Genomic DNA, 22,054 nt, shown 5'->3' on the forward strand with positions numbered 1-22,054 from the left:
GTTTTGCATTATAAAATAGCTTTTTTTGGGTTATACGATACGGTTAAAATTTCAAAATTCCCAAAAAGAAAAAAGTAGATCTGAACTTTAGTCAGATTGTATCTTTATCATTCTTTTATCATTATAATTATATTTTGCATTAACTTCGGGCGAAGTCAAGGGTCTCGTAATTGTGTAGGTATTGAACAGACTGAATAAAACGAAGAGAAAAACAACAACAAAACTAATTGCTAAAATATTTGTTTAAAACTGTCTGTCGTCCCCTTTAAAACCCTTTTTTTCCAAATTTTTACGTTTCCATTTTTTTCGGGGTTGGGATTAAACCTTCTATCCCTTTCCCTTTTCATCCGGGTTGAAATATCTAATTAAAAAGATATTTAAAGTACGTTTATATGAAAAAAATTTAAATTTTCCAAATAAAATTTTAATTAAAAAAGTTAAAAAAGTTAAATTTTAATTATTTCACATGTTTATGACCAACAATCATTTTCATGCATAGAAAAACAATTGTCTACTTTTTTTTACTTATTTAAAAGACATAGAATTTATTTTACATATTACTTTTTTTATGTTAAGTTTAATTTCAAAAAATGTTTTTTGAGGGGGTAAAAACCCTTTCATATACTTTTTTTATTTTCGACCCGTTCTTACTGATAATTTAAATTGCTTACTTTTTACTTCTTTTAAAAACCCCCAAACTTTAAGCTCAAAAAATTTGTAGGGGTATGGGGTTATTTTTATTTGTAGTTTTTTTTTTTGATGGAGTTTTTTTACAAAGTTTATTTTCCCCGTCCAGGATAATGTGGTTTTGGCACCCGGACTGGGTGTTTGCCCCATATATCCCTTTTTCCTTTTTTTGGGGGGCCCCCCCCTTATTTACTGCATACCCCCGTCGCCCCACAGAAATACTTTTGAGTCATTCGTTTGTCAGCGAGAAACCCGGTTTTTTTAAAATTATACTTGGGCTCATTTCGTTTAAAAAACCCAAAGTCGAGCGATTTTGAATTATTTGGCCCAATTCCAAACCCGGGAAATAGAAAAAAGAATACCCTTCCCGATTTTTTGGAATAAAAATGTGAAAAATGACCATTGGTTGAAACGTCCCAGCAAAAAAAGGGTTCCCCAATTTGGGTTTCCAAACTCTGTAAGATCTCCATGGATGTTTGGTTTAAGTTCGAATATTTCAAGTAAATAATATGCTATACCAGATAATCCATCTGACCAACCGCTCCACTGTGCCTTTATAGGATTCTATTCATACAAAAAATGAGTGAAAAAACTAAAGCAATACAACTAAAAAGTAACAGATTCCCATCAAGTTTTTTTTAAAAAACATCTTTTCGGCTGAGCATTTTTCTTTTCTGTCCATATTAACATACATTTTATACATTAAATAAGAACAAGTAACAGATTCCCCCTCAAGTTTTTTAAAACAAATATCTTTTCGGCTGGAAATTTTTTTCTTCTGTAAATAATAACATACATATTATACACTAATTTAAAAAAAGAACATATGTTGCAATGTTCTTTATAACATTTACCTTAGTTATATCGGCTTCTAATCCTATGGGCTGTTCATTTGAATTACATTTTGCTGTAGCGGCCTGTTCTGAGCAATGTACTGGTGCTATGAAATCAAATCTTAACTCTACTGCCTTTTCACTGTCCTTTCCGACGTAGGTATTAGTTTTGTAATACCGATTATTTACTATGTCAAACAACTTTCTATACCCACCACTTGTTGAAGCATAGGTAACAGTAAATCTGAAATGAATAATACGCAGCTTTGTATATTAATAATGGTAAATAACCACCAACATTTTATGTCTAGGCATCATTAAAAAATTGTACAAAAGTGCTGTTTCAAAGTCCAAAACAAACTAAAAGGGGACCAAAATTTTTGTTTAAGGGAAAAACATCTTTTTTTTGGGTTAAAAGCCTTTGGTCAGTTTTCCCAAAAAAGCCAGTATAAATAAAAATATATAAACAAAACTGTTTAAAATCTATCTTATAAAAAAAAGGGTTTTGCTGAACATCAAGAAATAAATCGTTTATGTAATTATGTGCAGAAGATAAACTTACATGTCGCCATGTTCTATGTTGATCTTATAGTTCTCTTCTGGAATCTGACAGGACGAGAGTCCACTTTGTGGCACTGTACTTGACAAACTTGGACATGTGTAATATTTGTTAAGGGCTATATATCGACTACTTCCACCTTTATAACGAGAAATGAACTTTTGGAGAGATTGGATTATAACTATAATATTGGAGTAAAATAAAGTGATTTACTGATCTTAGAGTAATTTACATTCCGCTTGTTTATTATAGGATATTTCAAAGCTATTGTAAAACCTGATTGTAAACATTCATTCTAACAAAACAAGTATTGCATTTTGACCATTAAAGTGTGAAATTCTGTTCATTACCATCCCTTGGAAGCTTCGAGTGTATCACATGCATTTGACTTTTTACAATTCCAAATTTGTATTCACTGACATATGATGGGGGTGGTGGAATGTAATCGATCGGGTTGTACTGAGACTCAATTGTAAAGTTTACATAGTTGAATAATGCCTGGTTACTCCATATGGTGTTCTTGTCTTCGTCAAAGGAACAGGGGATACTTAAAGATTAAAATATGTTAAAAAATATATAAATTGAATTTTAATTACTAGCAGCGCAAAAACAATCAGAAAAGCGAAACCTATAATTCTGTCAATGGAACTATTTTCTGGATAATATGACAGTTTAACAGTTTCGTTTAACTAGATACAGGTACCTAAATTATCATGCATAAACCAGAAGTAATTATACTATTGAAGACCATTTCAGAGACACGACATCATTCATTATCATTCTGTATCTAGATAATCACATATAAGCATCTAAACATAATCTACTACATGGTTATACTTACTTCAAGTAAAATAACTCTGCATTGTCCTTTCGTCTAATGGGCAAAGTTATTTACGGTTTGTTGATAACCCGGGTAATTTTATCACTCTAAATATCAAACCCTGAAAAAATATAATTATATCTATCCCTTTTCCCCAAAAAATTCGGTTCTCCCAACAAATCACCCGTTTTTAGTAAAGATGTAAGTTTATCTTAAAATTTCACAAGTTTTAAAAAAAATTTACCCTAACGCGTTTTTTTTAAATGCTTTTTTTGTTTTTTCTTTAAATTTCAATTTAAGACAAACCACTATTTGGGATCTCCGAAAACCCTTTTAAACAGGCCCCAAATTTTTCTGGATAGCTTCACGTCCCAGGGGAAAAAAAGGGCGGGCAAGTGTGAGCATAACATAAAAAATAAATTTAAAAAAACTTTCTTTACAGAAGGGAAACCCCATTAAACAATACAATTTTTAAGGGGGCCCTTTTAGATTAAAAAAAACACACTTAATCAGTCGAAGAAAATATATAACATGTAAATGAAATGATAAAATAGTAATCAACACATATCATATCATAACACCCATACTGGACATTCATACAATTCATTTTATCAATAACTACGAGGATTGATCAAACAGTTCTTGGCCCGATGTACTTCCGGTAGTCCGAGAACCTAACTAACCACCTGTGCTCCAACTTGTTTAACCTTTCAAAACAGAACTCTCTATTTTGGTCCTCAAAGAACTCATTGACCGCCTCCACAACACCGCCATTGCTTCCAAAACGTCTACCGCGAAGCTTGGTTTTCAGTTTCGGAAACAGGTAGAAGTCAGAGGGGTCCAAATCGGGAGAATATGGAAATGGGGAAGAAATTCAAAGCCGCAGTCAATTGCAGCAGCCATCGAAATTTGGGATGTGTGAGCTGGCGCATTGTCGTGCAGGAGCAGAACGCCTTGAGTCAGTTTGCCCGTCCTTTTACGCGCGATTTCTTGACGCAGACGTCTCAATTCGTCTTCATTGTACGTACCGTTTATGGTACGACCTTGCTTTAGATAGTCAATCATGATTTTCCCTTGCGGACATATGTCAGTCAGATTTGCCTGAATTGAACCAAAGCTTATACCCACTTCCCTAGCAATGCTTCGCGGGTGTCTCGCCTTCTGTCGAACATGACAAGATCGTGCACAGCTTCGGCAGTTTCATCGTTTGTAGCCTCTTTCGGTCGCCCAGGCCGCTCATCATCTCCATGCTCTACCTGTTCCTCTAAAATTCAGCAGCCCATGTTTTCACAGTGCTATAGGTGTAACCATAAAGTTTTCATGGATTTCCTTGGGAACATCCCTTTTTTACAGAGGTACTTAATGACAGCTCTGGTTTCAACTTTCTCCATTAGGTCTAAATGACATTCTCCTCTACTGATCAAAGTGTGTTTTATGTTAATTAATCTGTGTAAAACCACGTGTAGATCGGTCAATAATCTTAAATAAGATATCGGCATTGACGTATCGTGTGTAAATGTCAGTGTAGTGGCTAGAAGTATGTTGGGCAGAGAACTTTTTGATCATACCTCTATCATTAAACATTATACAATCTATCGGTGCATTATTTCAATCTGCAATTTACAAATAAAAAACTTAAAAATAAAAACACAAAAACTAAAAACTAAGACAGACACCCATTATTAGAAAACATTTTATAATAAAAGAATATTTCATAACAGAATGATATCAAATACGAAGGGAAGTCAGAAAATGTCCGGACTTTCGACTCATTCTCGAAAACTATTTAAAAAAAAATAATTTTCTACTCTTTTTCAAAATATTCTCCACCTACGTCTACACACTTTTGCCATCTTCGTGGGAGCTTTTGTATTCCCGCTGTGAACCATGACGTAGACCTATGTTTTAGGTACAGTGTAACAGCAGATATCAATCCGCCCTGGTCTTATATTTCTTTCCAGCAAGCAATTTTTTCAGTTCTGGAAACAAATAAAAGTCACAGGGGGCGAGGTCTGGGCTATAAGGAGGGTGAGACTACAATTGCAATTTGTAAGAGTTGATAACCTCCACTGTAGCTGCGGCGGTATGAAAGGGGGCGTTATCGTGAAGGAGGAGGACATTTTTCTGTACTAACCTGGGACTTATTTGCTTCAGCTTTTCTCTGAGAATTTTCAGAATTACTTCAGAATAGTACTTGACGGTGACAGTTTGACCTTTTGCCATGAAATGAGTAAGTAGCATTGCTCGTGAATCCCAAAAGGCAATTTTGCCGCAGAAGGAGACAGCTTTAACTTTTTAGGTGGGGAACCAGCTCGTTTCCACTGCTTTGACTGAGCTTTTTGTCTCAGGTTCGGAATAATGAGCCCACACCTCATCTCCAGTGATAATGCGGTTCAAACACTTATCTCCTTCACGATTAAAACGACTTAAATGTTCTTTTGCATTGGTTACTCTGGTTGCCTTTTGATCTGCGGACAGCTGTCTAGGCACCCACCTGGCACTTACATTGCTCATGCCTAGGTGTTCGTGTAAAATCTTGTGTGCCGCTAAACTTGTTGGCTACCTCCTCCAAAGTTACTCGACTAATTTTGTTGACAAAATCTTTAACATTTGCTACCATTGTTGGGGTCACCGCCTTAGGTGGCCGCCCAGTCCTAGGCCTGTCACAAACACTTGTTCTGCCTTCACGAAAGTGAGAAACCAAGTTGTAGAAGGTTGAACGTGATACACATTTATCAGAAAATCTTTTTTAAAGCCTCTGAAAGATGTGGCAGGGCTTTTCACCTTCTGCAACCAGACACTTTATTACAGAGCGTTGTTCCTCTAACAAAGAGTCCATGATAGACGAAACATCTATCATATATCAGAGGGCAAAATACTGTGTATACACGATTATCATTGAAAATAAACTAACCACGTTATTGGCGAATGAATGTAGTTTTCACCAATATATAATGTGTGTATATAGCTGCACGTGGACAGAGAGAAGCATGAAAAGTCCGGATTTTTTCGGACCGTTCCTCGTAGATTAAGGAAAAAAGGATGACCACCTTACAAATGTTTACGTTGCTCAAAACCATAATTTGTGTTATAAAAAATCTAGCATAACAATAAACTACTTACGAGTCTGGCAGTACTTTCCATCGTGCGATATTGGACACGAACATGTGTCAGGTTGAATACAAGTCCCTCCATTTAAACATGGTGTGTGACATATTGCTGTCATAGATACAACAATTAAGTATTAGGATTGTATTTTAAACTTGCAATAGCATTCTATATAACTTGATGAAACAGATGGCAATTTTACGGAAATCTGTCTACTTAACACGTGCTTGCATACTTCTTTTTGAAAATGTGTGCGTTATTTAAAATTTGTGCGTTATTTCAAATAAAGCACAGGTATTTTTGTTCATTTGATTTATGTTTAACACCGTAAACAAAAGAACAGGAGTATTCAGATTCAAATATATTCAGATTGATGATTCAGATCGAAGATAGATAATGGGGTACTGGGAATATGGCGTTCTATGTTGGCTAATTTGGAGCGTTTATGTGCGCCGTGTTGTCGCGAGCGAAACGGCACGTTGTCGGACTTTCGTGTTGTCATCCTGTCGCTAACCATTCACGCTGTACGGCACGTTGTCGCGCGCTGTGTTGTCGCGATGTCACATTGTCGCTCGGCTCAAATAGAAGGATTGGCTTATATGTCGAACGACAAGGCGACATTGATTTTTTTAGACCGGGTGGTCAAGGATAACCTACGAAAGTGCAAGCACTTATTTCCAGTTGGGTCCTTATCTCAGTAGACTGCAGAGATAGCTATGAGATACAAAGAAATCCGGGAACCAGTCCCTAGCTCTTATTGAATAGATTCCTTGGTTCTTTTACATGCCCAGTGTATAGCACTGATACATGCGAGGATTACCTGGGTTTCGTACCAGTAAACTTCTTGATAGGTGGAAAACACTAAAAGTGTTTCTGAAAAATCCCAAGGGTGTTTCCCAGGAACAAACCCGGAACCTCAGGAGTGACGTACCAACTGAGCTATCGCGCCACCTATCATCGCAACAACGCGTTCCACGAAAACGCGCCGTTTGGCGTGCTTCTCAAGTGACAGGACGACAGTGCGACAACGCCCCGTTTGGCGCGTTTCGCTAGCGACAAGACGAAAAGACGAAAAAGCGATAACGATATAGGTTGTGTTGTCGCTATCAGTGTCTGATTTTGTACACTTTGCACGTTGCGATGTCGATAGCGACAACACAACTCATATTGTTATTGCCTTTTCGTCTTGTCGCCATCGAAACGCGCCAAACGGCGCGTTATCGCACTGTCGTCTTGTCGTTCTGTCTCTAGTGAAGCACGCCAAACGGCGCGTTTTCGTGCCGCGCATTGTCGCGATGTCACCCTGTCGCTTGGCTTATAAGCCAATCGTTCGATTGGAGCCGAGCGACAATGCTTGTCGCGCTAGCTACAACAACACGACACACAAAATCGTCCCAAACCATACTCAACAGATTTAAAGCGAAAACGAACTTGTTAACAGAGTGACAGCGGGAAGGACCGGCCGATAGACGACGTTGTGCATTAAATAGAGGATATTGAATGAATGTAAGTTCAACACTGAATTTATTGAACGAGTTGAATAAAATTATTGTATGCGAGCCATTGGCGAGTATGATATTATTTTATTCAACGAGTTCAATAAATTTAGTAATGAATTCAATATTCTATTTATCATATTCCAAATATATAGACCGTTTAAAGTAAAAAAACGTCAGTTTTCATTGATGCGCCTATAGTATAACGCTAACATTAAGCGCGCTTTTACAACCTGTTTGTAAAAGGCTAATGACGCCACGTCAAAATATATGCATGGCCGTGCAATACTATTTTACAGAGTCGCAAAAGCGGCACGGGTATGTGATAAATAATACTTCCGAAATTGCCTCGTGTGTATACAAGTCTAAACTGTTAAATTATATCACATTACTCAATTTGTGATTAGTCAATTTTTGATAATATTTAACAATATATCGAGCATTTGTTATTGAAATAATTGTAATTTATATTGTTGTAATAAAGGTTCATTTAAAACATTTAAAGATAACTAATATACGTGTATTGCATCGCCCTCCTGCTCCATCTTTCCAGCCCGAACAGCAAGCGCTATATGTACAGCTATATGATCTCGTGTATCCACATCTACTCCAACCACTTAAATATACAAATATAACTTACATTGTATTAACTTAGAAATAGAGGCGCCTCGTTACTATGTTATAATCAAGTTTACGACTTCCTCGCACTAGTAAAAATTGCAAAGGGTAAAAAGATCATTGCCCATATGTAATATATATATAGAGAGAGACGTTTATAGTAATTCCATGATAATTGTTTGTACAAAGTAAATCATTTTTTTGAGTGTATGAAAAAATACAAACAATAATAACTTCGTATATAAGTCAAGTATTAGTAGAGATATTTGCTTGTATTGATAAAATGCTGACTGTGAATGCACGTTTCTGATCATTTCACATTAGAGTTCAATGTTCTAACCGTCTAGCTTCAAAATGGCTTGTCAAAAATTTATGACGTTACTCTCTAGTGCATTAATCTATTCTCAAAATTTTCGCTTGCTTCATATGATTTGATTTTTTTTTTAATTTTTGCCAAGGTTAAATGTCATTATTGGAAAAATCTGTATTAAAAGCAACAGGCTCAACAGATGATTGGCAGGATAGAAATTGAATATTCTATCATATCTTTTATTTCCGTGTATCCTAAAAAAATTAGTTAGGCAAGCTTTCTCTAGGTAGAGCTGATAGCTATAAACACATGATATTTTAAAGGCTTTACTACGTGGTATTTTACACAGCGAGATATTCTTTCCCAATATGGTATTGACTTTTTGCGTAAGATTCCGCCCTACGATTTTACATTTAGCGAACTTGTGACACTGATATCCTCAAATTCGTAAGGTGTCATCTACTGATCAGGTGCAATATCAATACTAGGTAATGAAAAAACATGGGTTATTCCTTCTCAAGTTATTTATCAGACACGTATTTTACGTGAAGGTCATGGTTACTTTGACCTTTGACCTTATGACCGCAAACATTAATAGAGACCATCTACTTTCTATCAGTAATGCCCCCATCAAATGAAATATACCAGGAATTATTGCTTCTCAGGTTATCGTATGGACAAGGTTAACAGACTGTTAGTTCGTGCATACTATCAACCCTATCACAGGATGGTCCCCGTCTTTCAATTAGAGGCATAAAAAGCACTATAAACTAGTCAAAATGTTTGATTTATGTGTCTTGGATAGAGACCTCCTAATATGATCCTAAAGACATGCAACAAGTTTCAAGTGAATACCTTCAGTAGTTTCAAAGTTTAATGTTGCATGTGAAACTTTAACCAGGATTTTTCTTAGTTAAAATTTATATAGAGATCTATATAGTGTAATTTGATTGGTTAACTATCTCGAGTGCACGACTTAATCATCTCGTTCGCACCACATAGTAACTCGTGCCCTTGACTTTATTATATCGTGCTCACGACTTAGTAACTAGTGTGCAAGACAACGTTTTTCTTGCTCACCACTTAATAATCTCATGCGCACGATTTACTAGGTCAAAGTATCTTGTGCGCACGAGTTACTAAGTCTTGCACACGACATAGTATCTCGTGCGCACCACTTAATAATCTGGAGCCCACGACTTATTAACTTGTGCTTACGTCATAGTATCTGGTGTGCACGAGGTAAATAAAAAACACACACATGTCACCTCTGTGTCAATGTACCATGTACCTGTTGATGACGTAGATTGCATCATGGGAAGTTTTGGGCGGGGAATGATTACACTGAATTTGTTCGTATATATTCTTCCTCTTCCTTGATATAACTATTGTGTCATGTTCACAATTTACGTTGTAATATGTTAGATTTATAACAATTAACATCATGTTAACATTTCCAAGTAAAATATTTGAATAGAGGTGATTCATATTTTGATAAATATATAAGAAAAACCCGGAAGATATTATTATACGAGACATCTTCAATGCAAAATTACTTACAGAAAGAGTCATTCAGTTAAATTAAATGATTACACGAACACAGTATAGAATTAAGACCATTTTTTCAGCTTATATGATAAAAAAATCTTAGTAATTCTATTTATTTTTTATTCTAACATATTTGTGATAAAGGAGATAGCTGGATGGATGGATGGATAGATGGATGGGTGGATGGATACATACATACATACAGAGAGAGAGAGAGAGAGAGAGAGAGAGAGAGAGAGAGAGAGAGAGAGAGAGAGAGAGAGAGAGAGAGACTTTAATGTCCTCCAATATTTAAAGAGCTGAACAAACAATAACAGCAATTACATAAAATGTACATGATGTTACAAGAAAAAACTTGAATATCCTCTATGTATTCAGCAAAAATAAACATTGCTCTATAAACATTTCATTCGTTGTTCCATGTGTAAAACAATTCTTATAAAAATATTTCTTATATATATAAAAGCGACTTGTTTAATATTAGATTGATTTTTTCTCCATGCATTTTCAAACCTTTAGGAAGCGAATAACTTCTTTATACAAAATGTATTGATTTAGTCATTCAAAATAACTTCATGTAAAACATGATACACATCTATTCTGTACTATTGTTAAGTTAGACAATGCTGGTTTAAATTTTTATAATACAATTGTTATTTTTTCAAGACCTGTCAAGTCACGAGTTCAAGTGGCGCACGATTGTTTACAAATTCATAGGCGATGGTCATACCGATAGAAAGATTTTTATCAATTGTAAGAGAACCTTTAATATTTGAAAATTATATTCCATTCAATGTTTAATTTTTACAAACTAGAAGGAGGTTAAACGTTTGTTCTCTTCATTTTATTTTAATGTTTACTAATAAGATGTCTGATAAAGCTGGGTGACCGTATCAGGTATCCAGTTTATCAACAGTTTATCAACAGACATGATACAAATTTATACTGATTAAGTCATGTTCATGTAAAATAATCATAAATATTTTGTGAACTAGCTTATTAGTCAGCCATGCAGTTCTATTTAAATATGACAAAGTATCATTATTCTCACTTATGGTAGATGTTTTATATACAAATCAAGGTCTCCACCAGGTTATAAAAACCGAAATACTCACAAAAATCCACAGCGTTTATAACCTCTTGAATAACATGTCTTTGTGTACCTACAGACGCTCGATCTGAAAAATATATCAACGTAAGTTTTAAACACAGTTTTATACAGAAAGAAATAAACTTGAAAAAAAGATAACATATGTTTGTATGTATGAATGAACGGTTTTTTATTTCAACTTATATTGATAACTTTCATTTCCTGGACCTGGATTCACCAGTACTTGTGGCATATGAAAAAAATTGTTTGTATCAATCTTGTCTCATATAAGCTTCTTAATCTTAAAGTAACCCATTTCCCCCTGTAAAATTATATAATCTGCAGGAATTTAACATAAATTTTGGTAGAAATCGTGTATGTATTAAATACTATGTATGAAAGCAGAACTCAAATACTTGAATTAAAACTATATGTATATGTAATTATAAAGCTTGCTAAAGTTATGAAAAACAAGATCAACAAGGAAGGGCGGCATTCAATGAACGCATCCTCAAGTACAGGACCAGCGACAAGGAGCCTAGCAGAACATAGTCGCATAGGCAGTAAAGATACTTTAATTCCAGGAATATCTTATTAAATATACCAAAACCTAATAATTAGAACAAATACACATGTATTTATGTTTATTTAAAAAAAAAAGAATTATGGCGCCATAGATGAGTTAACTTTCAAAACATTTGTCGTTCAATATATGGAGAAAATTAAATTTCCGACGAATAAATAACATACTACAAAAAATGAAAAGTTACAATTGTTAGAATTATGGACTTAAATATGAAGACAAAACACTTACTCAACAATAAAATCTTTTTGAAATACAAAGAACGCTATGAAAATTCCTATGGTAAACATCGTGGCTGCCCAAGTCCAAATGAGACGAAATGTCTCTTTTACCGTAACTTCCTTGTCGGTTGATCCAAATACTTATGCATGTATTTCGTAAGAGTAAAATATGTATATGCATAAGATTTAAAAGTACAAGCACTTAATCATTCAAATGGTATGTTTAAGCATACACATTCTAATCAAATATCAAAAATGTAATGTTTTTCAAATAATTTTTTTATTATGCGATTTCTTTGATAATGATTCTTTTTCCCTTTACAATTTTTTCAATATAAACAAAAAAGTCATAAAACTTTTTTTTATTTAATAGTTCAATGGCGAGAGTCGTTTGTCTTTGATGTATAATTATTGCATTGAAGTTAAATTTATTTTTAAATCGTCTCTATTAATGAGTTCACTTACATCCTATATCACCGAGTCCAATCGTTCACTATGTTTCCCAGGCGGAGAACGCATGAAGAGATCAATTTTACAGGTGGAAAACCGATACTGTGGTAAGAAAATTGTCTTCAATTTCTTTGTAAATGCATATTTCACAAAACTTCATAGCCTATTCTGATCTCGTATGATTACTTTATCCGACAGGCATCTCAAACTCGCCAAATCTTTGTTAACTTATTAGATCATTATCGACAACTGCACAAGAAAAATCACAAAATTGGTAAAATCGCTCTTTGATAGCCAATAACTTGACATCCAAGCAAACTTCTAAACATTTGTATCGCTCTAAAGGTTCTTTATTAACATATCCTCATCCACCAAACGTCTGTTCTATTTCTATTTCGTATTTTTGGAGTATAATATTTGTTAAGCGAATTTTCAAAATGAACGCATGAGCCGAACTTTTCATGTGGTTTTATCAGATTGCAAAATGAACGCATGAGCAGGCGGATTTTTTGGTTACTCCAGTTTTCATGGATATCTCACATGTTATCGATCACTGAATCTTGAAATTCCAAAATTTTCGTTCCGAATGTTTGAGCAAACAGAATTCCTATTTTCATACCTTATGACGAATTGCTTATAGGATGAAGGTCTGTTCGGTTCTGTGAAAATATAATAAATCCTCATTGCTAAAGCTTTGAGTAAAATATTTGCAAAATACAACATCATTGGTTGATGGTATGTTATGATTAAAAATGTAACATACACTTATAGATCCCTTGACTCAAAATTTTATGTTCTTATATGAAAAATCTTTGGCTTAAATAAAGAATTAACAATGTTAAAAGTTACAGAAAACCTTTTTGATAAGGATATTGCTAAAATTAAAAATTTCCGATAAAAAAGGAGATAATTAGAAATATGTTTTTTGGTAAAAAAAAATCAGTTTTGCATTCAAATAAAAATTTCAAAACATTTTTCCTCAAGAAATATCATATAATGTGTTTAATAATGTCAACTTCTTAAGTATATGTTTTTCATAAGAACTGACTTTATATACAACTTTCGCAAGGATGTTACATCCTAAACCTTTTCCCTTATATAAGCGTGTTTCGACGGCTTTTTGCCCCCCACACACTTTTTGAGGCCTCAAACAGTGAAAGAATGTCCTATTTAGGCCCCAAACACTGGTTTTCGTTTGAGAAATGTTGTTAAAAAAGTGACCACTTTTTCGGCGCCGCCCCCATCCAAATGTTACATCAGGGGGTTGCCTGAGTGGGTTTGAAGGGGGGGGCGGAGTACCCCTCATCGACAAGAAAATTTTGGACATGTGACAGGCTAAAAATGGCCTGAGGTCGATCTTAGGGTAACTAGTAACAGACACTGAAAAGCCTTTTACTCTATCTCAATTCATTGAGAAGTTGCAGCACTTTAAAATCAGTTTTGATGGGGAAAAAAAACAATGCAAAATAGTGATTTTTGGCAATTTTTGAGACGTCCGCCGTTGCCATGGTAACAGGAATTTAACGATTGAGCATGCTGTTACAGAGGCTATGGTGTAGTCTACATTTGTGCCGAGTTTCATCAGTATTGAAGGAAGCATTTTTCATAGTTTCATAGCAGTTTGAACTTGTTACAGGAGGCTTTTCAATGAAAACGGCAATTTTTCGCATATGCTCATGGGGTAAAAACATACAGGATCTTTAAGCAAGAATATATATATCAACTTCCTTACAACAAAATGAACATACAATAAATGTTGAAATAACACATGTATGTATGTATGTAGTTAAAGCTTAATGAAGGTCCATCCGCCCTTTCGGGCACAAAATGCAGCTTGCGCTGTCGAGTACGGACCCCGGACATGTCACCAGTCATGTCCTTAAAGAGTTAATTTTAAAGCACAAAATGGTGATAATTTACCTCCATGCAATTTTCACGGAGTATTAGCCAAAGATATGAATTTTGAGCCGAAAAGTAGGTCACTGTACGGCGGTCAATGAGAACCTAAATGTACAGTAACATGTGACAATAGGAAAGGTGTTTAGCCCTGAAAAGGGCTGTTGGTGCCAGTTATAGGCGGCCTGCCTTACAAGCCGTCTATCTGTACTAGGGGCTCACGCACCCTAGTACACCATCCTCATCGTCTCAGCCTACTTTGTAGGGCCACTCCCCTCGGCATTAGTCAGGCCACCGGCAGCTAACTTAACGAAGCAGCCGCCTTAAACGATTATAACTCGAACTTCCATCATCTGCCGATGCCCTGTGCCTTCTCAGCGACGTGCACGCTCCGAGGGGATGTGAGAAGGAATTGAAATAACACATAATTTTTTTTAGGTTCATTATAAGTTTTTATTTTAATGAAGAAAAGGCTAAGTATTTATCAAAATGTGTTTCAAATTACCTCCCTTTATTTACAGAACTTTAAATTCGATAATATCTATGTAAGATTTGTAATATTGGTAATAATTTATTTGAGTATCATGTTTATCATATTAGACTATTTAAGTTTTGAGGTACAGGGACTTTAAAAGAGTATACATACGCTATTATTTGTCATTTGTCTTTTGTTGTATTTGTTGTTAAATATTATGCGTGTATGATAGTAATTGTATACAATTATTCAGGATTCATGATTTAATTATCAAAGTACATAATTTGTAAAACAATCATTTACAATGCGTGCAAAAATCAAGGATTTTTCCAAAGTGTCATGTAAGATTATTATATAAATCAGCTTAATGTCGTCAGTTGTTGATTTTATTCAACATGGCAAGACTTAGTTATCTCTCCATTTATGTATTAAAACAATGTTCATTTGTTTAAGTTATTCAATAAGAGGTTGTTTATTAAAGCTGATAATATATGTCTTACAAACGAGGAATTACTTCAATTTCACACGATCTTTCCCAACAGACCTCGTACTTTTGCTTATTAGCATATATATACATACAGCGTACAAAGTATAAATTTTAATTTGTAAAAAAAAAAAAAAAAGTGTCTCTCACTTATTTGAAATAAAATTTGAAATTTTTAAAGTTTGAATATGTTAAATTTGTTAGATAATTAAGAAAAACTTGGGTTTTTTAAGTTTTTAAAAATACCACCTGCTCATGCGTTCATTTTGCAAACCTATGACACCACATGAAAAGTTCGGCTCATGCGTTCATTTTGAAAATTCTTTTTAACGATATTATACTCCAAAAATACGAAATAGAAATAGAACAGGCGTTCGGTGGATGAGGATATGTTAATAAAGAACCTTTAGAGCGATACAAATGTTTAGAAGTTTGCTTGGATGTCAAGTAATTGGCTATCAAAGAGCGATTTTACCAATTTTGTGATTTTTCTTGTGCAGTTGTCGATAATAATCTAATAAGTTAACAAAGATTTGGCGAGTTTGAGATGCCTGTCGGATAAAGTAATCATACGAGATCAGACTAGGCTATAAAGTTTTGTGAAATATGCATTTTTAAAGAAATTGAAGACAACTTTCTTACCACAGTATCGGTTTTCCACCTGTAAAATTGATCTCTTCATGCGTTCTCCGCCTGGGAAACATAGTGAACGATTGGACTCGGTGTATATACTTTCAAAGTTTATTTACAAATTATATGTATGCGTTTCGAATGCAATTGCTATTTCCACAGTTACTAAACTTTCACTGATTATCACTTTTCTAATCTCTTTTAGAAAAGGAGAATAATACATTATAACAGCGTAAATAATATATGTTGCACTTGGTGAGGACTGTGAACTATTTCAAACTCATTGAACAAATATGACTCGAAATCTTAGCATATAACTCTAATTATAAAAATCCTAAAGTTGTGCATAGTTTGTTTAAACGTTATGAATAATTTGCATTCATAGATATCTTAACAGATTCAAAGAAGGTAGAAAATTTAGATAGGGCTAGGCTTCTCAGTAATACATGTAATTGTTACATTAAAATACCGTAAGAGTTATTTAAAGTTTTTGACTTGAGATAATCATAAGTCAAATCTTAAGTCATTTTCATAAAGCCACTCGTAAGTAAAATTAATTTAAGTTAAGATAGAAAATTCACTTAACATAAATTTTACGATAAAAAAAAACGACGGTAGCAACGTTTAGGTAATATTATTGATGCGCAAGCACCATACATATGTATCAGTTTCCGGTTTTAAAATCTGTTGATGAAGAGCTTGATATATGTTTTGAAAACAATCATGTTATCCTTAAGACATTCAAATTAAATTTACAAGAAAAGGGTTATATAAACTGATTTTCTATCTTGATTGAAAATAATCTATTGGTCTTGGAGAATTGATTTTAAAAAATAATTCTAATTTAATTTGTGTTATTTTCAACATAATGTTCGAATATATTTATCCTTCCATTTATTTTGTTTGTTTTTGTTCTGTTTAAATAAAAGATGCGTGCTATTTTACTTATGAGAGAAAACATGTTACACGACTTAACGAATGGGGAACACATATCGTAATGTTACGAGAGGTTTTTGCACTTAATCCTGTGTTAAGATATTTTGTGAAAATGCGATTTATCGTTAGATTTTTCTTACGATAGAAATTCGTCATGAAAAGCTATGAAATACTCGCCAGCTAGTCCGAAGCTGTAATATGTATTACAGTATACAGTATATCTGCTATATCTATACAATAGGTAAAACAATAATTTAAAAGTAGATTTTAGATAAAAGATATGGTTTCGTGTAGCAATGTTTTTCATTTGTATGAAGATTTCTTTCAGCTGCATAATAAAGCCTTTAAAATATAGGCTCCATTCCTTAGGTGTGAAGTCATACGTATAGTTTATAATTTATTCATGCAAGTATCCAATATCCACAGTATAAAACTGGGGATTTTCTACATAAAATCCCCCAAAATAAAATTACGTGGCTGGGTATTTCTTAATGACTCTTTAAACAAACAAAAAATTCCTTTCCCATAACATGTAATTATTTATATTTATTATATATGTAAATTCAGCATATAAACATAGGAGATGTATATTAAATTAGTTGCTCAAGCGTCACCTGCATGGAAAAAAGTATAAGTTGATAACATTTATATTATTCGGTTGTACCATTTCGATATAACTTAAACTACAAGTTTCTCGTGATTCACATTCTTATCGAAAAAAGAAAACATTTTCTAAATAATGTGACATACTTAAACTGTCCTTTACCGATTTATATAAAAATAATGCATCATTAGAGAGTATACTAGCTCTCCATTCTCTATTAATCTCTGTTTTAAAACAGTGATAAAATAATTTTGATTTACGCCTGAAGGGTTTAACCATACATATAAAAGGAGATTTTCTTAAAGACCTCGTTGGGGCTTCCGTGGCCGAGTGGTTGAAGTCGTTGACTTGAGATCACAGGTCCCTCTCCACTGTAGGTTCGATCCTCACTCGGGTCGAAATCTTTCATGTGAGGAAGCCATCCAGCTGGCTTACGGAAGGTCGGTGGTTCTACCCAGGTGCCCGCTCGTGCCTAAAATTATGCCCGGAGGGGCACCTGGGGTCTTCCTCCACCAATAAAGCTGGAAAACAATCGACGAAAAATCTCGGCGGGACGCTCTAGGATGACCCGACTTGAGTGTACGGTCGCCCATATGGGCTTTCCGGCGGCGACCTTAAATAAACGCATAAAAAAAAGACCTCGTACACTTGCAAACAAGTTTGCATACCCTATATTTAAACCAGACATATCGAATTTATTGTTTGGAGTGGGGGCGGGGCAATCTTGGAGTTGTGACAGGCTAAAAATGGCTTAAGTTCGATCTTAACGTAACGTGTAACCAACGGTGAAAAGTTTTTGACTCAATCCATTGATAAGTTGCAGCACTGAAATCAGTTTTAATGGAAAAAAGTCAACGCAAAATAGTGATTTGGGGCATTTTTAGATGTCCCCCGATGTAATGGTAACAGGAAATTTATGAACTGGCTGTTACAAATGGCAGTTCAGGCTATTTTTGCCAAGTTTGATCAGTGTTGAAGCATTTTTTATAGTTTCATAGCAGTCTGAACTTGTAACAGGAGGCTTTTCAATGAAAACAGCCATTGTTGACAATATCATCATGAAGTAAAAGGTTTATTAGAAATATATTGTGTCGGCAGATTCGCAAACTTTTGAATGTGTATTCTTAGAGTAATTATTTCTTTAATTTCAATATTAAAAACTTTCCTAAAACTTACATTTAATTATCAAACATGCCTTATCAATAGTAATCAATAGATTGTATTGTTACTGCACATATAGTGTTTAATTCTAGCAGTATTGCAGGCTATACCTATACAAATTACCGGATATTGAATTAAGAAAATAATAAAGTAAAAAAGGACAATATCTACGAATCCTCCTACTCGACTACGGCCACTGCTTCTATGTATTTTATGGTAACAACAACGAGGACCTCGATCTCGAAAACACCTACAAGATTACTTAATCATCTACGGCCACGGCAGAAATGGTGGGTCCATCGCAGCAGCGGTGGATAAAAGTTTATGACTGAATTTTGTTATTATGTTTTAATATTTACTGAAAACACCTGGTGAGACGAGATCCCACATAATATTTTGCACTCTTACAACTTAGTTCATGCACACAGTGCAATTCATTGCCATTTATGCAAACACTTCTGTACAGTTTGACGACTTAAGAAGGCCGTGAGTTTCAGGCTTTGTCATAAAACATAGTAAAGGGATACTCGTTAAGATTAACAGAACATAATTCTTAAATACGAAGAACAATCTCTGTTTTGAATGTCACTGTGATATATCATACTGAGAACACCAATTTATATAAATTTTATCTTTACAGCGGGAGTGTTATTCGAGAAAAAGTTAATCTATCTATTACATTTTGCAAACACCTGTGCGTTATATGGCTTTAATTTTCTTTATTTTTTTTAATTGTGACATTTATCAAAGAAAAACGGTATTTATGGATTTATTTTTATTTCAATTGTTTAAAAATGTACTGAAAAACATAACAAGTTATCTGCCCCTGGAATAACCCCAAATGAGAAAAAAAATCGCATACACAAAACAAGATCGGTGACCCCTAAGTGGTTTTCGCTTCAACTGTTTCTGTTATCATATTCTAACATCATGCCAAGTTATAAGACTATATTCTGTAATTCTGCCTATATGTGTTTATAATACTGCAGGTTTGTTACGTCGCTTTACATTGAATAATCGTGGCGTTATATACATGTAGTTTAAATACGGCTGTATATATATAATTATGAAGAAATCTCACGGTTTTTTTTTTTTCTGAAAAAATGCTTGCTGTAGTATAAATTCCTTATAAATATTTCATACAGGTTATATGACCGTATATAAACAGTTGTTTGCAATATAACTGTTTATAAGGGCCATATACACATGTCAAAAAAGTATAACTAATATTCTAATACTGCTCGTGATTTTGTCTCAGATTTTTACTCCCTTTACAAAGTCTTTTTAAGGCAACAATAAGTCATTTTTATTGATAAAGTCATTAATGAACAGATAGGTAGAAGCTTTTTTCTTATTATTCCTTTTGTTTCCTTAGCGACAACAGGTTGTGAAATAAAAAATCGGCAGCCGTAGCAATCACCGCTTGAAAAATAGCCTTATTTGTCTTGTTAAAATCGAAATAATATCGGTCTGAGCGGTCTTGATCGGTTATTTCACACCGGTTTTGTCGTTTTGATGCGAAAAAATTCCTACGCATTAAAACTCCAAACCGGTGTTAAACATAGGAACTCTGGAACAGGACCGCATATTGCGGCGCATAAATCCGAATCCGTACCGGCCTTAATAATTGTTTGTCTGATCTTTGAATATATTTTCATATTATGCGAGCGTGTGGTCTTTAATTATCTAATCTCAATTTAATATAATCTGCTAATTTGAAAATCAGTCAAATTTACGGTATATTGAAGAAAGAAAAGGAGTGACATCCGCCATTTACCGCAAAGTTCGGCGTAAGTTATCCCCCTTGATATGCTTGATTTTTGTTTTAATTTTTCTAGTAATGAATACCAGACGAGGGCCTAAAATATTTATCTATGGATCATGTTTTAATATTCCTTTTTTCAGTTAGGCAAAATCAGTTGGACCATATTACTAAAGTGTCTGTTTTCTCCATGTTAACAAATCAAAACACGAATACGCCCGTTATAATGCCGCCTATACATGTCAACACGTGTAAACAATAAACCGTGAACGTTATATCCGGACGATACCTGATAGTTGACAAAAATAACGGGAACAAAATTCTGAAAAAATAGTAATCAATTGTAGCCAAAGGGGAAAAACTCATGCCGAAAACGTTGCGGCGAATGGCGGATGTCACTCCTTGTCTTTTTTTATAATACCGTAAAATTTGACCAGTTTTAAAAGAGACAGATTGGGTTCAATTGATAATATATTTTTTGAGGCCATATACTCGGATAATACTAAAAGATATTTAGATGTAGCAGAAACGTTTTTAAAAACCGTTACACGATCGAAAATATGCGCCGCAATCTGCGGTCCCGTTCTCGAGTTCCTATGGTGTTAAATAGCCGATCAACACCGCTCAGACCGATATTATTTCTTAAATAAACGTCACGATTTATATATGTCCATATTACTAATAATATAACCTATAAAACTCTTTAAAACTAATAATATGATAATCTCGAAAACGCCTTTAACATGTGTTAACTCTATGTTTGTATAACTCATATATGCCGCAATTCAAAAAATATATGCACGGGAACGCTTTTAATAAGGCAGAAATCGGCATGGGTATATGATAACATGTGACCACTGCTATATACATTATAAATGTCTGACACGTGTTTTTTTGTCTGGTTAAAAATTTTATTTATCACATTATGGAACTCCCTGCGCATTTGTAAATTTCTTTCGGTGGTGAATAAAGGTCAGGTGTAATGACTCCTAGTTTCAGCCGGGCCTTGGTTCTTCTTCGGTCTTGGTTTTCAAGTGCATGATCCCTGAAGGAAATAAATGTATAAATATAACGATAAAGGCCACTTGATATGTTCTAACCTTACTGCGCAATTCAACTCGAATGGTGAAAGAACTCAAAATCGACATCTTTGCTACTGTAATAAAAGGAAATTGTTTGTTGAACTTTTTTATGATAATACCTGCCAAATGAATTTTCAATGGAAGGAAAATGGAATCGGTACTCAGACATCTATTTATATATATCATTATATTGCTTTAAACACCAAATAAACACGTTTTTCTGAGGTCAAAGTGACTAAAATGTTGTTCTTGATTGAAAAGGACAATATATGTCATGCTAAACCCTAAAAGTTGAATAAATGCTATACGGCCCACCGCACTGCGATGAAGTGGAGTCCATTGCCGTCTGTGTTGTTATTATTTTTTTGTAATTTATTCTATATATATGCAATAACAATTTCCAAAAGTCCCAATATACGGTTGTTTTGTGCAAGTATCATTCATAAGATGTGATGCCAGTGTATAAAGGGGTCGTTTTGCATATAAACCAAAATTAGGCAAAAGTGGCGTCCCCTTGTCAAATTGTACAGACGTGTTTGCATAAATGACAATGAATTGCACCGTGTGCGTGTAATAAGTTGTAAGAATACATATACGGACTCCAGTTTCAGTAAAACATTACAACATAAAACAAAATTTAGTAAAATTCTTACCGACAACTGCAAACAGCCATATTTTATCCACCGCTTCTGCGACGAATA

The 22,054-nt window shown here is 34.2% G+C and overlaps 2 protein-coding genes across 2 annotated transcripts; both read right to left on the reverse strand.

Annotated features, from left to right (window-relative positions):
• Window positions 1-1,005: 1,005 nt before the first annotated feature.
• LOC132756885 (uncharacterized) lies at window positions 1,006-2,960 on the reverse strand. Its single transcript, XM_060748028.1, has 5 exons — window positions 2,921-2,960; window positions 2,430-2,626; window positions 2,083-2,218; window positions 1,542-1,764; window positions 1,006-1,251 (listed from the first exon to the last, which is right to left on the reverse strand). Exons 2-5 carry the CDS (start codon window positions 2,461-2,463, stop codon window positions 1,006-1,008), a joined length of 639 nt encoding a protein of 212 aa, XP_060604011.1. The 5' UTR covers window positions 2,464-2,626; window positions 2,921-2,960.
• A 247-nt stretch (window positions 2,961-3,207) lies between these two features.
• Window positions 3,208-12,046, reverse strand: LOC132756887 (epidermal growth factor-like protein 7). Its single transcript, XM_060748029.1, has 5 exons — window positions 11,884-12,046; window positions 11,095-11,157; window positions 8,022-8,119; window positions 6,023-6,118; window positions 3,208-3,308 (listed from the first exon to the last, which is right to left on the reverse strand). The coding sequence occupies exons 1-5, from the start codon at window positions 11,940-11,942 to the stop codon at window positions 3,208-3,210; spliced, it is 417 nt and encodes a 138-aa protein (XP_060604012.1). The 5' UTR covers window positions 11,943-12,046.
• Between the last annotated feature and the right edge of the window lie 10,008 nt (window positions 12,047-22,054).

Source organism: Ruditapes philippinarum, unplaced genomic scaffold (genome assembly GCF_026571515.1).
Source record: "Ruditapes philippinarum isolate M1 unplaced genomic scaffold, ASM2657151v2 ctg2225_1_1_1_1, whole genome shotgun sequence".
NCBI lineage: Eukaryota > Metazoa > Mollusca > Bivalvia > Venerida > Veneridae > Ruditapes > Ruditapes philippinarum.

Bases quoted from the DNA above. Each gene is read 5' to 3' on its own strand.
- LOC132756885 (XM_060748028.1), bottom strand. From the start codon at position 2,463: ATGCATGTGATACACTCGAAGCTTCCAAGGGATG. The intron at 2,219-2,429 runs GTAATGAACAGA...CTCGTTATAAAG, and splicing joins CTCGAAGCTTCCAAGGGATG to GTGGAAGTAGTCGATATATA. The intron at 1,252-1,541 runs GTAAATGTTATA...TTGTATGAATAG, and splicing joins TAGAAGCCGATATAACTAAG to AATCCTATAAAGGCACAGTG.
- LOC132756887 (XM_060748029.1), bottom strand. From the start codon at position 11,942: ATGTTTACCATAGGAATTTTCATAGCGTTCTTTGTATTTCAAAAAGAT. The intron at 11,158-11,883 runs GTAAGTGTTTTG...TATATTTTTCAG, and splicing joins CAAAAAGATTTTATTGTTGA to ATCGAGCGTCTGTAGGTACA. The intron at 6,119-8,021 runs GTATATTAGTTA...TATCTATGACAG, and splicing joins AGGAGGGCGATGCAATACAC to CAATATGTCACACACCATGT.